The sequence below is a fragment of the Netta rufina genome (assembly GCF_964035555.1).
Source record: "Netta rufina genome assembly, chromosome: 1".
NCBI lineage: Eukaryota > Metazoa > Chordata > Aves > Anseriformes > Anatidae > Netta > Netta rufina.
This window is the reverse complement of record NC_140123.1, coordinates 35,806,350-35,823,600: the sequence shown is the minus strand read 5'-3', so window position 1 is coordinate 35,823,600 and position 17,251 is coordinate 35,806,350. Positions and strand designations below refer to the sequence as shown.

General features: G+C 36.2%; 1 protein-coding gene across 1 annotated transcript in view; it reads left to right on the top strand.

The window, feature by feature from the left end:
• DIAPH3 (diaphanous related formin 3) overlaps positions 1 to 16,978 on the top strand; it is a gene marked incomplete at both ends in the record, with an annotated part of 247,956 nt that extends 230,978 nt beyond the window's left edge. Inside the window, one exon of the mRNA XM_084295299.1 lies at positions 16,719 to 16,978. Within this exon, the coding sequence (XP_084151425.1) occupies positions 16,719 to 16,978 (260 nt within the window). The remainder of the gene's footprint in view (positions 1 to 16,718) is intronic.
• Positions 16,979 to 17,251: the final 273 nt, after the last annotated feature.

Here is a 17,251-nt window from a genome sequence, read left to right as displayed (position 1 = left end):
TTCCTTTCATGATAGGCAATCAGGTGATCTTCCAAAATCCCGTTATCCATGATAACATCTATGATAATTCTTTCCAAAATACTATGCCATCTAATGCCTATTTGTATGTAGACAATGCTCTATATAATTACATTTAATTATTAACTTTATCTCACTTTTTGTTTCCTCGTTTTATTTAACTATCTTAATGATCTGTGTTAAAAAAAAAAAAAAAAAAAAAAAAGTCTTAAACAGTTTAAAATCAAGTGAAACCACAAATGAAAACAGTCAGTTGAAACTAGCACTGGTGAAGGTCCCAGGGTTCGAATGTAACATGCTCTCATTAACACCCAATAGGATTGCACTTGAAACTAGTCTGTTATTACTGCACTAATGCCAGCACAGTCTTTTCCTAAGTGTGTTCACGTCATCCTTAAAGTAGCCAAGAATTAATTTTCCTTTGATAATAGCAGAAATGTCTTCCCCTGGCAGGTGAGGTCATTTCTCTTAGTCCAAGATGTACCAGTCTTGCTGGCTGGGAAGTGCCTCCTCGACAGCCAGCCAGCTATCCATAACTCTAGGCTCAGTGCTGTCTGTCTACCATCTACTCCATTTAACTTAATCAGCTCACTTCTCTGTCTGACTTGCACCACTTGTGTTAAAAATAAAAAAATAAAAATAATTTAAAAAAAAAAAAAAAAAAAAAACAAACAAACAAACATTTTTTAAGTTTCCAACCCAGGCAGGTTTCAAGACCAATAAAGCAGGAAAAAAAATTTCATGGTCTAATGGAGGCATCAAAGTTCATGGAATTTGATTTGCCTGTTGTAACCATCTTTTTAAAACTAATCTAAGCTGGGCTCTCTCTTTAATCACAAGAAGGCAACAGATATCTAAAGTATGTGCTTTTAATTGTAAGGCAATCTGAAGATTGCCTTTTTCCCTTGACTAGTCCCTTGACAGTGCAATCTCTTTGCCATTATTGTCCTGCAGAGTCAGGCAAAATGATTCTGCACAGAGGCTACAATATTCTACAACCATTTCATCATAGTGGAGTACAGCACTAGTGGATGCATAGGATCTGTAGACAACATCCCACGCTTTGTGTTGCACTTGAAAATTGCATAGCTTGTACAGCACTAAACAGCCTCAGCCACCTACAAATGGCTTATGTGCTTCCCTATAAAAATATATATCAAAAATTTGAAATGTATTTCAGTGGGATCTCTTTTCTGTACCGCAGTCATTCCTACCTTTATGGAATGCTGTGGAGCTGTGTGTAATCTGATAAGGGAAATTACATTTTATTTTAGTTTGATGGACAGAAGTAACTCAGGTTTGTTTCTGAACAGAAAATGGAAGACTTCCAAATATAATATGGATGTCTATTCAACAATAGTGAAAAGTGAGCAAGATGTATGTCCAGAGATGAATAAAAATGGAGGTCTAAGTAACTTTATATATTTATTTCATATGTAAAATAGCTTTCTGTTTTACTACTACTGTTATTATTATTGTTCTTAAAGGTTTTCCCATGTTGGAACTTGAATGCTTTTCTTTGCTAATGCTTTAGCTTTATGTTTTTTTGCAATAATTCAAATTTAATATATTTATTATGTTTACAAGTGAGAGGCAAATGTTCTTTAATATATGCATAAAGTATGATGATAAGATCCAATGAAAGTGTTTTGTTTACTGTGTATTCTGAATGGCAATGAGACTATATGGATTAAAGTAATGTTGAATAACAGGTGCTGCTATAGTTTTTATCACTGCATACTATTTTTAAATTTATTTTTTTAACTTGCTACATACTCTAGTAAGCACTGTTACAGGATTTATTTATTTACTTATTTATTTTTGAGAAGGAGCATTTTAAAAACTCTCATGGGTCTTAATTCATTTTTCTTTTAATTCTTTCATCTACTAATCTAGTAATCTTAGGTAACACAAATTCAAACACATAGGGCTGAGCAATACCTAAAAATCAGAGTTGCCTTGCCATACAAAGCATCATATTTCTATCTCCATCCCTAAAAACTAAAATCAAACACTGGCTATGAGGTTCTTAAGTTCCAATGTACAATACTGGAATGTATAAATTTTGCATAGCCAGGACTAAATCTAAGTCAGCTTCAGTTTAAAGCAGTGATGATTTTCATGTGAGGGGTAGGATTCCATATACCAGTACAGAAATAGAAGTCATTTATGTTATAGGCTGATTTTTAAATTCTGAGTTTGTTTCAAGCTTGTCAGAAACTTGTGAAGCTACACAAAAGTATCACAAATCTGTAATGCAGAGGAACCTAAATAACTGTAAGATATAACCTTAATAACTGTAAGATATTCTCTAAATATGCCTATTTAGAGAAAAGGCGGTGAACAGAAAGGATTTTAAGAGAAGGAAAAATATGTGTTAACTAATGGCTGAGTGGCATACTTAATAATGACTACTTTCATATCTGCAGTTCTTGTCAGTGTAATATACACAGAGTTCCTTTGTTCACATCCAAACTATTCTCTGTAGCAAATATAATACAATTTATTTCAGTTCTATTCTGTATGCATCAAGAAGAAACTTTGTGAAATTCTATAGCTTGTGTTAAATAGGTGGTGAGATTGTGCCCGTAATGTTCTATATGGTCCTAAAATCACCGAGAGCAGAACATGGGGTCTCTACAATCTGCTGTCACTACATAGGCTAGACAGGCCACCTTTTATGCAGACTTTTATGCAATCAAAAGCTGGAACTTTCCAGACACAGAACTTGTAACCCTTAAAAATAGTATCTGGTGTCTCTGTTACTATTAGTTGCCTGGAGAGCAGGCATTCACATATGAGTTAGCTGCCATAAACTGTCTTTACCTGTTTCAGATATCTACATTAAGGTGAAATGAAGCGCACTTCAGAAGTGCTTGTTTCTCCTCATTGACTGTGAAGGGAGCCTGAGGCAACTAGCACAAATTTGTTTAGTCCAGTGAGTCTCACATGGAGGTCACCGGCCTTTGATGAGGCACAAGGACACAGAGGACTAAGCATGCTGCATTATTTCAAATAATTTTATACAGTACTGAACAAAGGAGCTGGTTTTGCTTCTGTAATTGCAATGCACTTACACAAATGTAATTGAACTTTTGTTCTAAGGTGTATACTCTTAGACAGTAGAAGATTTAAATATACACATACATTTACACTTAAACAGCTTATTGAAACTGTCCCAAGTTATGGAAAAACTCTATGTGGTTTGCTGCTCAGAAGCAGCAAACATTTTTAAGTGAAAACATCAGACAACTTGTAGCTTATACTAGCTGAATTCTTAGAGGTTGAGGATATTTTCCCCCACCCCCAATAGTATTCCTCAGTTAGGATGTAATATATAAATATCTAGCCAAATTTTTTACAAATGTCTTCAGAGTCTGCTGAATTGTTATTCTTCAATGGTGCTGGCTGATGTTGAGAACATAGATTTGTGCATGGTGTTATCTTACTACCCAAAACTAAAAATTACAATTAAAAATTACAATTAAGAATTTGTTCTATAGTATGTTACTTTGAAATGAGCAAATATGTGCTTGAGCTTTGCATTTTAATAGATTTTACCTAGACAGTTAGCTGCTGAACATTTGGTTATGTTTCAGTAGCATTTGTTTTCCTTCATAGCATTTAAAGCTATTTGGGTATAACATTACCCTATTGAAATGAATGCTAAAATGAGGATTCTAGGAAAGATTTGGAAATATAACTCTAACGTATTTAGCATGACTGAGTAACTTAATTGATGAGCTGGCAATGTGTTTACAGAACATATTCATTCTAGAAAAAAAATGTCATTATGACAATTTCAATTATTACATGCAGTGTGTTTCCTAAGAAGAATTTCTAGCTTTCCTTTAGCATACGATGGGAGAAAAAGGATTTTCTCTTTTAGAAATGCAATGGTTATATATGACATGAGGGTAACCTATGGACATCCTGATCTACATGAAAATTTAGTGGGGGAAAAAAAAAAAAAAAGAATAATGGCAGGGCAGGAGGGGAGTCAGGAAATTTCTGAATTTATTCTCCTGAGCAATCAAGTGGTTTCCATCAAAGATGAGCTTGCTGCCAGAGCCAGCTTGTTTTGTAGTTTTTGTCTACGCTAAATAGATGTGTATAATCTCTATAGTTGCAAAGTGGTAACTTTTCAGTGGTTACAGACATTTGTCAAAGCACACCCAAAAAGCAGGATGAAGAGCACAGACAGTGCGAAGATTGCGTAGTTATTAAGACTGCCAATGGCTACTTTAAGGCACTTCAAGTTTCTGCACATTTGCATTTCAGAAGGAAATGTAGGATGCATTGCTGGGGAGTCATGGGTTATGTACTTGGAGCTGAAGTATAAACTTTTCAAGGGTGTATGCCAATATAAACTGATACACCAAACAACCGAACAAAAGCTGAGACATGGAAATGTGTTAAGCAAATATCAGAACTGTGAACATCTATCCTGAAAGTCGTAAAAGTCTTAAAACTGGCATGTGAAAAGCTTTCATCAAATTTAGATATACAATGGCAACCAAGTAAGTACAGATCTGTTACAATATCAACAGTTGTACTGGGTCTGGCTGGGCTTGAATTAACTTTCATCCTGGCAACCCATATGGTGCTGTGCTTTGTGTTCCCAACAGAACGCTGTTGATAACACACCAATGTTTTGGCTGTTGCTGAATAGCCTCAAGGCTTTCTCTCTCCCACCCCCAAAGAAAGCAGGCGAGTAGCCTTGCACACAGCAAGTAGGCAAGAGGTTGGCAGGGGCTGTGGCTGGGGCAGCTGACCCAAGCTGAATGAAGAGATACTCCATACATAAAACATCACGATCAGCAGGAAAAACTCAGGGAAAGGAGGAGGAAGGAGGAAATATTTGTGGTTATGGTGTTTGTCTTCCCAAGCAAGCGTTAGGCGTGCTGAGCCCCTGCTTTCCTGGATGTGGCTGGACGTCTGCCTCCAGATGAGAAGTAGTGTGTGAATTTCTTGTTTTGCTTTCGCACGCAGCTTTTGCTACCTGTATTAAACTCTCGTTAACTTGATCTATACTAGCCTTCTCTCTCCTTCTATTTTCTTCTCATCCCAAGGGAGAGGGGAATAACCAAGAGGCTGGGTTTTTGTTTGGCTGTTGGCCAGGGTCAATGCACCACAACAGTAATTCTTTTTAACACATGATGTTACAATCTTAAACATGTTTTGAAAGGATTACATTTTTTTCCTACTTCCTTCAGAAAGTCAATTCACAGGTTTTATGATTTAATGTGTCATAGCATGAAAAATATTTAGTTAAATGCTCAAAGTAACTGAGGAAAGGAAACCATTAATGCTAATTCAGATAAACTTCAGTGGTCTTTGCTGTAATCTGTTGTCCTCTGAATTTTCACTGTTCAAGCATTTACATTTAACATGAGAAAGCGTTTGACCGTGCACGCTACAGAGAAGTAAGTTAAGCATGTATTTTTCTCTTTCTGACTGAGTGAACTTGTATATTATTATTTTAATTACTCCTCAGGCAATTTTCTGATGTGTGGTTGTGTGCAGGTCAGTGTTCTGCGAGTCCTTCAACATGACAGTTCATAGAATAATTATCCTGTCATCACACCTTGATTCATTGTTACGTAGTTTCTTGGGCTTTTTCTCTTACTCACATTTGCTTAGCAACCAGATCACACGGCTCTGATACTTATTATTCAAGTAATCACCCACCCCAGCACATAGATGCATCAATTAAAGCTTTACAATGAAGTATATTGTTCTGTGTAGAATCCTCAGGTGTCAGGAATTAAAAATTGATTTTAAATGGTACAGACCTTCTTCAAATGGATAATCTGGGTTTATATTAAACAAACAAGCCTACTAACATTCTAAACAAAGAAAGCAAGAGGTCACAATCGATGGGAAATTGATGATAAAATTATATTTTGTTCTTAAAATGCATAGTCTTTTATAGAGATTTATCAATATAAATGCAGCACTGAAATGTCTGAGTGCTGAACATCTATATTAGATATGTTTTTTCAGATGCAAATCAATTTTGTATCTGCTTTATTGACTCTTACATATATTCTTTGTAAACATTCTCTGGCTAATTTTCAGATTTGGGTAAATTTCACAGCAAATTATTATTAGAATGTGACTTGAGTACCGAGAAGCTGTCAAGATGGTTCACTGATTTAATGTTGGCATCCTGCAGCTTTGACTGTAATCAGCAGATGCTCTGGCATTACCATAAATGTTTTCTTAACCATCTCTGTCAAAAAAGAGATTTTTACTGTTTGGAGTCTGATTAAATTCAGTTTGGCTTCTTTTGCATAATTAATATACCATGATGATCTCTAACCTTTTGTTTTTAATATCACCTTTTGAGCGAGACACAGTTGCAAGGCTGCTTTGTAAGTCAGAACAGACAAAGGAATACCAAGTCTATATGTAAATTTATATTTTTTTTCAGTGTCTTAGGAGGTCTTGCAGCTTTCTGCCTTGATTTCTCAATTTCTCAGTGAATGTAAAGGGATTATTTTTTCAGTTTCTCTCTCTCTCTCTTTTTTTTTTTTTTTTTCCACTCTATCTACATGAAGATTTTCTAAATGAGAGAGAGGTTTCTGGCAAACCAAAAATGTTTTATGTCTTAAATTTCTTAAAAGTCAAATTTTTACATAGGAAAGTGTAATTGTTACAATATGGGACATTAAGTATGTTCATCAAGTGAAAAATGCATACCATTGATGATGTTAAACACAGTGTTTTGAATTTGCCTGGATTGGATTAATTACCTATGACATTGTGTCTAGAACTTGCTTCAGATCATAATTCAGTGATACTGAGACAAGTGAGTAAAAGCCATCTTTAAAGAGTAATTCCTTATTTAGATTCTGTTGAAATCCTAGTTATTTTCAAAGTGATTTCTTGCACTTGCAAAGTACATCAAACACACCTATGGCTGGATCATGTGCAGAGTGGATTTATTTTATATCCCATCTCCCTCCATACATGAGCAAGGCCAAGTTACAGTCCACCCAAGGGAGGAAATTATTAGGTGAAAATACACAGCATTAATTAGCTTCGTACAAAAAGAGAGAGAATTGTGAAGGAGTTTATATACAACCTTGAAGAAGGAGCAAAGGATGAATTACTTTTCTGTGTGTTTATTTCATAATATTTAGTTTTGTGTGAGGCTCTTCTTAAAAATGTACCATTTCTTGCTACATGGTTTCAGTCTCCGTGATAGCATGCTTTCGACTTACATTTTTCTGCAGCATTTTGACAAAGAAGGAACCATAATAATAATTATTATTGAACAGTGACAGTCACATGGACTAAGATGATTCAGCTTCATCCTATCTCCAGTGTGTTCATGAAGGCAGTCTTGGTTGTTAAGTGTACACGGGTCAAACCGCACAATCAGGTCTTTGCTTCTGTCCTGTTAAGTGAAGAGCCTGGGAGCCAAATGCTATTCTTGCAATCTTTGGGATAATAGTGGATGACAGAGAAGTGCAACAGGTGATAAAAGACCTTCTTTCCCAACAGTTTGACCTGACATTACAGAATACTTGTGCTTTACCTTCAGTATTTCAACCTACCAATACTCTGATTGCTGGTATAAACCTTGAAATGGAAATTTGGGCTAAAACTGTTACTATCAGAAACAGCATAAAAACTGGCTAAGTGGATGAGCTTAGAGTTCAGTGTGAAATTCTAAAGGCAATTTATGTACTAGACATAGTTACATAGTTTTTGTAGAACATTTATTCTAAAATTGTAAACACTTGACAGAAGCAACGACGTGATTTAGAACTGCAGTGCATGGAATCTCATCAATATCATTCCATTCTTTAGGACTTGCTGCTTTGTTGCTTGGGTTTGTCTAGTTTTTATTTTTCAGAAGAATGAGGCTCCCTACTGTTGTTTTTTTGTTGTTTATGGTGTGTGTGTTGGGGGGAAGGCACAACAATTGGTAAAAGAAAGCCACTATTTGTGTGTTTCTTTTCCATTTTGGTTATTTTCATCAGCATGTTATTTATCATTACCCACTGCAGCTGCCTGTAGCTTTCCTTTGATGGCAGCAGTCTTTATGCATATTCCTTAAATTCTTTATCAAAGTGTACCTTGAAAGCAGTATTCATCTATAGGTAGATACTATGCAGAATATTTTGGAGACTAAATGCATCTCCTGCTCAAAGACATCAGTTTAGTATGTGGGATCTACATAAATTAACTTCAGCTGAACAGAGTATAACTTGAGACTACAGAACTCTATGTATTTTGTCACAAACCACCTATTTATAGTCATGATTTTTTACTCTATTAACTCTAAAAAGGATTTGAAATGGCAAGCTACAATATGCTTGTGTACAAAGTAAAAAGCCAAGTAATAAAACCACATTTCAGAAATGTAAAATAGTCCAAATATGTTAACTGCCATATTTTATCATAGATCATTATAATTTGCCAATCGCTTCCTGTTCTGAAGAAAAGAAAAAGGTGATGTTTATTCTATTTGTACATTGGGAGAAATCCCATAAACACCTAACTTGCATAACATTTCCATCCACCGAAAAGCCCACTGTCATTGGTTGTGCCTCATCCATACAGATAGGATCAAAATTTATCTTTTTACACCCCTAATCTCAACATAGATAAGATTAATTTGTATTTATTAATAGTACAGTCGTGCCAAATTATTTATCCTTTAATTAAGAGACCCATTTAGGTTTTTAAGGATGATTCAAACCATTAGCTGTAGGAATCAATAGCGACCATAAGTAGGTTTCCAATTTGGAAGTTTCTGTTTTGCAGTTTCTAAGAACTTCACAATATACCTTGATTTATGGAAAGATGCATATGAGAACAAGACACAGAAGATAAAATGGAATGCAGACTGAAATAGGGAGGAAGCTAAACACATAAGTCTGAATTAGCCATCAGACATCCTCAAAGGTTTCTTCCCTCACATGAAAAGCTTGGATGAATTTTGTCAGTAGTTTGATGCACAGTTTTGTTCTCTTTTCATCTTGACAGGCACTCTAGACTTTCATTTAAATCCCAGTAACTTAAAGTTGCATTTCTTGTAATGAAAGTCATTGCCATATTAGAGGTGAGAGTGTGTTAAAAAGAGAAAGTGGTCCCATCTCTACACAAATGTAAGGTACATTTGGAAAAACAGGGAAAAGATCTAATGGAGTGATCAACAGGAGCGTAGAGTAGTCTTTGAGAAGATGTAGGTAGGGGATTAAAAGATGTAGGTAGGCAAGGGATTAAAAGAATTTTGAAAGGCTTTGCTGTAGGGCCAGGTAAAAGGGAGCTGGTCCAGCACAGTTCGTTTCTTCACAAATTAGTTTGCTCACAGTTTATAATTGATTAGCTTTGAAATTTAGTTTCTATAAATCCTCTATCCTAGTCTCACTTAGTTCTGACATATTCTCTTCTTGCCTGTGAAATGACAAAAAATATTTGGTGTTTCTGAAAACTTAGCGAATCTCATCTTAAATTAAAGTATTGATTAGTGTTTATTCCTTGCATTTCACGCTTCTTAATAAAACACTTGAACAGCAGTACCAATTAAATGCACATTTTTATTTTTTATTTAGTCTTCTAAATTTCAGTAACACTTTTCCATGCCTTATCTGCTTTGGATTAGTCAAGTTGTGAGCATGAAATATAAAGGTGTAAGTAATTACTTATCAAACAAAGATCATCTTAGTACAGCTAACACTTCTTAGGTGCTGGGGCTGCAGGGTATAACTGAAATAAGTTGTAAGAACACATAGTGCTCCTTTAATATGTTGGGGACATTCTCCAATCCTACCCTTGTCAGTCACTGAAATTGTAGAAAAAAATATGAAACTAATAAAAAGTGACAATAAAATATATTTAAAGTATTTTCCATTATACTATCCAGCAAGGAGATATCCCATTTTTTATGAGTCATGTTACGTGATAGGCATGGACCTTCTAGCTATAGCAGTCTTTCTTATTACATCCAGTTCTGCTTCTGGGTGGTAAGGTAGGCTTTTAAGAAAGAGAATTAGGTGTTGTGATGTTCTGTCTCCTAATGCCAATGCCAAGGGCTGGGAATGGGTTTCAGGGGGTAAGCTTTGGGCTGTATAAATTACATTAATGAAAGATAGGTGCCTGAAAAAAAATGGCTCACATGTGTCCTGTACCTTAAGCTCTAACAGAAATGTGAGGGGAGTGGGAGAGAGGGCAATGCGGGAAATGAGACCCTCATTTCCGACTTGAGAAGAAAACAAGAAAACGATTTTTGTGTTGTTCTTTCTAACAGTAAAAAGCCAAGAGTTTGGAGTCACACTTTGAAAAGTGAAGGGGTCCGTCCGTCCGTCCGTCCGTCCTTCCTTCCTTCCTTCCTTCCTTCCTTCCTTCCTTCCTTCCTTCCTTCCTTCCTTCCTTCCTTCCTTCCTTCCTTCCTTCCTTCCCTCCCTCCCTCCCTCCCTCCTTCCTTCCCTCCTTCCTTCCCTCCTTCCCTCCTTCCCTCCTTCCCTGTCTCTCTCTTTGTAATTGGGAAATTAAAATAGGTAATGCTAGAAGACAGATAGAGTCCTCTTATCTCCAAGCTATTGTGGGTTGGCCTTGGGTGGCAGCCAAACCCCCAGCCAGCCACTTGTTTGGTGCTCAAGCCCCCAGCAGGACAGGGCTGGAAAATAGGAAGAGCAGGACCAAGAAAGGTCACGGGTCGAGATAAGGTTCCATGTGGTCCCTTACGGGAGGCAACGAACAGCACAAGGGGCTGCTGGATCCAGCCCTGCCCCACAGCAGGGCCCTTGGAGCCAGCTGGAACCAGCCCTGTCTGCCACGGGGCAGCCCCGGCCTCACCTCACAGAGGAGCCCTGCATCTCCCCAAATACTTTGACCAACATCTGGATGGCAGCACCAGGATGCCAACATCCAATATAGCTGTCCCTGTTAGAGGTGAAGCTAGGTGCCTCTGAAGCCTCCATCTTGTCCTGAACTTGAAAACAGAGGTCCTCAAAATGCCTGCCAGCTGTGGTTGTATTCAGCCTTTCAAAATTAAGTCTGTCTCAGTAGTATATCTTAGCCAGCTGAAACATAAGCCATTATTGCCTAGTTTACCTCAGAAAAAGTAGTTCATATTTGAAAACTGTTTTGCTGTTTTCCTCTACAGCAATGCACCAATGGATCGTTAATACTTTATGGGTGGTTAATACTTTGGTATAGGCAAGGGAATCCATCACGGATACCTCCAGACTAACTTTTCAAGGCTTTGTCTTTATTTAGCTAGAACATACAGGGATGATGGGAGCATACATCAATCTCCTTGCAAAGCCCATTTTATGTGACCATGCTCTAAATACATAAGATTTCATTGGCACATGCATGATGGTGCAGTCAGTATAATTCGTGGAAGATGGATGGGACTTCCAGACTGAGGCTGGACTGCTGAAAATATTCAGGCTTATGGGAGTGCTGTACAGTTGCATCCAAAATCAGCATATCGTGCTATTCTCTGGGGCATGTCCCCAGAATATCTTCTAGCAAAAGCAAGTCATGACTCATAATGTAAGAAATAATTTGCGTTGGTGGTAAGGTTGGTGCGTAAGTGTTGGCTGAAGAAAACCTATCAGCACAGACGTAGCTTCAGGAGTACAATGTGGCATGTGGAGCACAAGCCAAACAGATAGGAAATAAGTCCACTGGGTCTTTGAGCAATTTCCCTGTTAACTTGGTAAAAGATGTAATGAGTCTGTAACGGCAATTGTTCTTTCCTATATTATGATTTCATCATGCCCCACATTGAGATGTATGACTGTAATACAAGCTTATCATGCCATGTAATGTCGTTCTCCTTATTGTATTTACAAATTTATTTTTCAATCAGTGTACAAGTATTTACATAAAAAGCAAGTTTGTCCTTAGCATTAAGACTTTTATTGAGAAACTATGCAATGAAATAAAGCTTTTCAAAGTACTTTTTTATTTTAAATATTTATTAGTGGCTTTAAAAAAATCCATATCTCTACTTCAGTAAGTCTCTTGCAATCATTTTTTTTTCACTATTAAAGGTAATATACAACAGCATTAGGCTGGATTTTAAAATCTCCAACTGATCATATTTTGTTTCCCCAGGTTCACAGCAGGCAGGTCTCATATTACTGATTTCTTTTGTTCACATTACACAATTTCCTTTTTCTGAATATAAAGTATGCAGCCTTTAATAGATTATAAGCATATTATTGTAAGTCGTTCTATGCTAGGACACCATTTAAACTAAGGAAAGCTATTAAGCACAATTTTCTGTCAACTGAATTTCATGAGCATTGCTGTTAATCAAAGTAATATTAAAAGACTTGCATCGAGATGATAGTAGTTTTTTGGCTCTAGGTTATGTGAATATGATTTTGAAATGTTTTTGATTAACAGCAATGTTCAGGAAATTCATATCTGAGAAAACTGAATTTTAATAGGTCTGAAGATGTCAAGGACCTACAATAGCATTTAAATGTCATACAATCTGAACACTGAGACTTCAGTAGTGTACAATGCAATCTCTGCCTAACCCATGCCTGGAAGCGTTTAGTAGTGGTAAAGTCAAAACTATTATGGGTAAATGTTTTCTCACTCCAGCCTTTAGAAACCTTAACTCTGAAATCAAAGGTTTTGTTTCTTTTATCTTCATCTGCACAGTGATTGTTACAATACAGGTGAATGACAGTTTTTGATTGCTAAGAGTGACCAAACATTAGAAACAGTCTTAACGGATGCCAACTACGTCCAATGTGTACAGAAAATTAATAAATTCTGTCTTTATCCAGTGATTTTTAATGTCTGCTTTCTTTTTTGTCTTGCTGCTGCATGAAGGTACACCTCGCTACAGTAGGTGGACAAGTAGTGCATCTCCAGCAATGTAAGCTTTCTTATTAACAAGACTTCACCTAGAAGTGCCTCTCCATAAGCAGTTTTCTTTTAACTGTATATAACGTTATTCTTTTCGGTTAACGTTGTATTTGAACCAAGATATATGATGTGTGAATGTATTTATTTTATTCTGCGAGTTGATTCAAATATAGTTTCAAAATATAGTTTCAAATATAGTTTTTGTTCCGAATAAAAGCAAAAGCTAATAAATGTCCATAGTGTAATGGTTCAAAGTAGTTTAGAAAAAGTCTGTTATTTCTGCCTGGTTTATGGATCTTCTGGGGGTACCCTTGTTATAGAGAGGAAAGTATTAAAATGGTGGCCCAATGTGACTAAGCCATTTCCTTGCTGTTGCAGACAGACATATAAAAAGTATTCTCTTAAGAAACAGATCGAATTGCTCCTTATAACTGGTTATATTTTTTTGCTCGCACTTTATTATATGTGCATTCCAGAACTTCCTTAGTCTGATGGTTCAAAATATTCAGGTCTCTAACAGAAATATTGTAATAGTTATTTGTTTTTGTGCTCACTTTATCAGTTAAGTTTGTTTTGGGGCCTTTCCCGGAAGTAAATAGCAATATTCTTCCTAGCCTTTATCACACTAAAGTAAACAAGCTCTTTTACTGTCCCGATCCAGGTTACATGTTGAACATGTTACATGCAGATCGTAGCCTTATAGTTTTTAACTCACTGTCATGGTTTCAGTCACACTCGCATGTATGGTGCATTGGCTTTTTTAAACCACCCATCAGTTGTAGGCTGAAAATGCACTTTTGGTTCCTGTAGTAGAGGATTTGAGGGAGCTCTGGTAGTAATCCAAAGAAATGACTTTGGAATGGATGGGATACCAAATCACTAACACATGAAAGCTTTGAGTTAGTGTGCGAAACAGTACAGAGTTTGGGGTTAACACAAATTAATTCCTGTTGTATTAAAATAAACCACTGACAGGGTAGAAAATATTATTTCTTATTAATTAGTGAGAGTTTCTACTTTTCTTCTTCCTAGTATCTAACTAGTTTTAAACTCTGACTTAAATAGCAGTGATCCTTCATTCTACTACAAAAAATACTACCAGAAACATATGTACCTCAAGTATTGCAGCAGTTCATTTTTTACATGCGTATTTAACAAAGTGAAATGTAGGACTGTGAGTATATATGTTTTCTGAGACAGGCCCAGCAAAGTTCAGTGTTTCTGAATAGGAATCATAACAGGCAGTTTAATAAGTTTGGAATTGCCTACAGCCAAATCTGCTACTACGGGACATACAATAGACATAGCAATATGGACAAGCACAGGCATGGCAAAATGGCATACGAAAGACATGCAATAGGCATAGCAAAATGGACATGCATAGACATAGCATGTATATCAGTGCTATATAGAAAAACCCTCCTTGACTGAAATAACATATAGGGAAAAGATGCCACCTGATGTAGGAAGCATCAGAAATAACTTTAAGATGATACAGCTGGAGACAGAGAAAATCTTTTTCTTTTTTTTTCTTTTTTTTTGAATTGACACTAGTCCTGCAATATTTTTGTAACACAGCTTGAAACCAAAATATTCTCATTTCTTAGGAAGTGTGTTAATCACTAGAGTATCATGTATTAAGAAAATGGAAGTATGATTGTTTCAATGAATTGTGGCTTCTTCACTGCACAGGAGTTACAACAAGCAACGTGAGGACTACTCACGTAAACTGGCTGGTGTTTAAAGCACTTTCCTAATGCCATTTCCTGTTGTTGCAGGACCCCTCAAACAGAAAGCAAGGACTCTGGTCTTTCAAGTTGACTCTGTTCACTAGTCTATGCCTAGAAAGTCATGATTATCAGTGACATTGTTCCAATTTTTATGGGAAAAAAAAAATGAAAAAACAAAAATGTATACTGAACTTTGTTCATTCACTTATCCCCACACAAGAATTCTAGATTGTAAGCAGCAAGTTATGGAAGACATCTTTCTGCACGGTTGAATCAGAGTTTCAAAGTGGGATGAGACTGGGGATAAATCCTAATACCTAACCTGAAGCAGTTTCTTGCTTAGACTATCACAGAATCACAGAATTTCTAGGTTGGAAGAGACCTCAAGATCATCAAGTCCAACCTCTGACCTATTTGCTGTTCTAACTCACTCTAAGGCACAGTATGAGAAACTGGGGAAAATATTGGTGGATTTTACTTTGAAGCCTCCATGCTAAATGTTCGCTTCATCTTTTATTCAGTGTAGTTCATCATACTTAGTTGATCCTTGTGCTTGACTATTTTGTGGTGAAGATTCCTCTGAGCTGCAAAGTAGTCACATCTTGGTACACAGTACACATCTGCACTTGATCTGTGATTATGAGGATTATTTTTTTTCTGCTTTAAAATGTATTGATTTTCAAAACACCAAGAGTTTTTCCCACTGCCCCTAGGTTGTCTTCAGCAGAGTGCAAACTAAAGGGCTACGATGTAGCTAGTATTTTGTATATTGACACAGGTAGCATGCATTTATCAACCTACAAATACGTGTTCAGAATCAATAAATGTAAACATTTAAATGGAATGGGATATTTAAATTATATATGTTGGGTTTATTATGTGTAATTATAAAGATGTATTCATCTCCAATCTTTGGCCTTCTGTGATTCAGAAAAACTGAAATGTATGCTGCTGCATCTTCAGGGTCAAATTATTTTTCATAGTATTAAAAAAAAAATAGGTCATTCAGCTAAGTGAAGAAAATCTGTTATTATCGAATTTTAATTAACAATTGTTTATCTGATTTAGAAGATGGTAGAAAGAAGGTATTATTTTCTTCCACTTTCCAAAAGGTGATTGTACTTGTAAAATTTGCTGAGATTGTCCAAGAAAGTGTGTAAAATCCTCATCCATCACCGAGAGCCCCTGGTCAGGGAATGACAGTGCAGTAAATATCTTCAGCAGCTGCCTTTTAATGTACAAGCTGTTTTCAGTAGGAATTTTCAGCTCTCACATAAAACACACTGTCATGAGTGACTGCCTGTGCTCCAAAGTCATTACTATTGGGATGATGGAACATCTTTCAGTGAATAACCAAAAAACTTTAAATGTCATGTCAAGTTTGTTGAAGCCATTTTCAAGCCTTGTTCAAGGTTACATGAATATTGAGTATGCCTGTTTTTAAAGAGTTGGAGATCTATGAGAGAGACCTCTCAGGTGCAGGTACAGCAAACAGCCACTTGATTTGGTGTTGGGTGTGGGGAAGCAATCTGTCTGTTAATGCATGTCAACCCACCAAAGCTCCCAAATCTTAACTGAGTGCATCTCCTTGAGACAGTTAATACCAGAGATGTTTAGCAAAAAGTAGCAAGTTATGCAAATTTTTAAAATTATTTAGCTGCCTAAAATATCACAAAGGAAAGAAAAATTATTACAATGGATAAATAAATTGAAATAGATTTTTTAAACATTTTAAAATTTGATCAATTAAAAATATATAGGAAATGTAATTAACCAGATAAAAATTTGGAAGTCATTGTGAATTGCTGGTTATTCTGTTTTCTGTTTGACTTCAGTGAGAAAGAAGGCTCTTCAGGCTCTGTCCTTAATTTCATGGGGAATATGGATGCTAATCCAACAAAGTCATGTAAAGTCTGTATCATTTCCAGAAGACCAAACCCCCTGCTTTTGAAGTGATTTTTTTTTTTCTTGCCTCTTTGGCCATCATTAGTCCCTCTAATGCATCATCTGCATAGATGCAAAATTTTGTCTGGTCAAGAGGTGCTTTTTGTTACAAAGTATTGAAACTGAGTATTTTAATATTGAAATTAAGTTTGTTTGTTCTGTCTTCTACAGAGAACCAGAAAGCACAGCCAGAGAAGTCATGTTCACACCACAGTATCAGTTTAAAATCGACAAAAAGCCCAGTCAACAAAGAAGTTACTTATGACGTGGAAACAGGTTCTTCTATGGCACGGAGCAAGGCTGTTGGGAGAAAGGAAGCCTGTAATGGAGAAGGCAACAAAGAAAAGAAAACAGAGCGTATTGGGTCTCCTTCTAAGGGAGAAGCCATTCCAGAAGTAGAAGCTCTCCTGGCAAGACTGCGAGCACTATAGAGTTCACTTTATATGATTATATAAAGGATTAAATCAAAACTTAAAAACAAGCTATAAAAGTGTATCTCTTCAAGATACACTAATTTTCCATTACTGACATCACATACTTTTGAGTTTCAAACTTCCCTAGGTATTAATACTCTACTTCTAAAGTTTTTGCAAGACTCCACAAAATGATACTGTAGTTTTGCTTAACTTCCAAAAGATTTTTGTTATATATTTCACCTACTGAGACCACAAAAAAATGTCAGCAGAAACAAATAATAAATTATT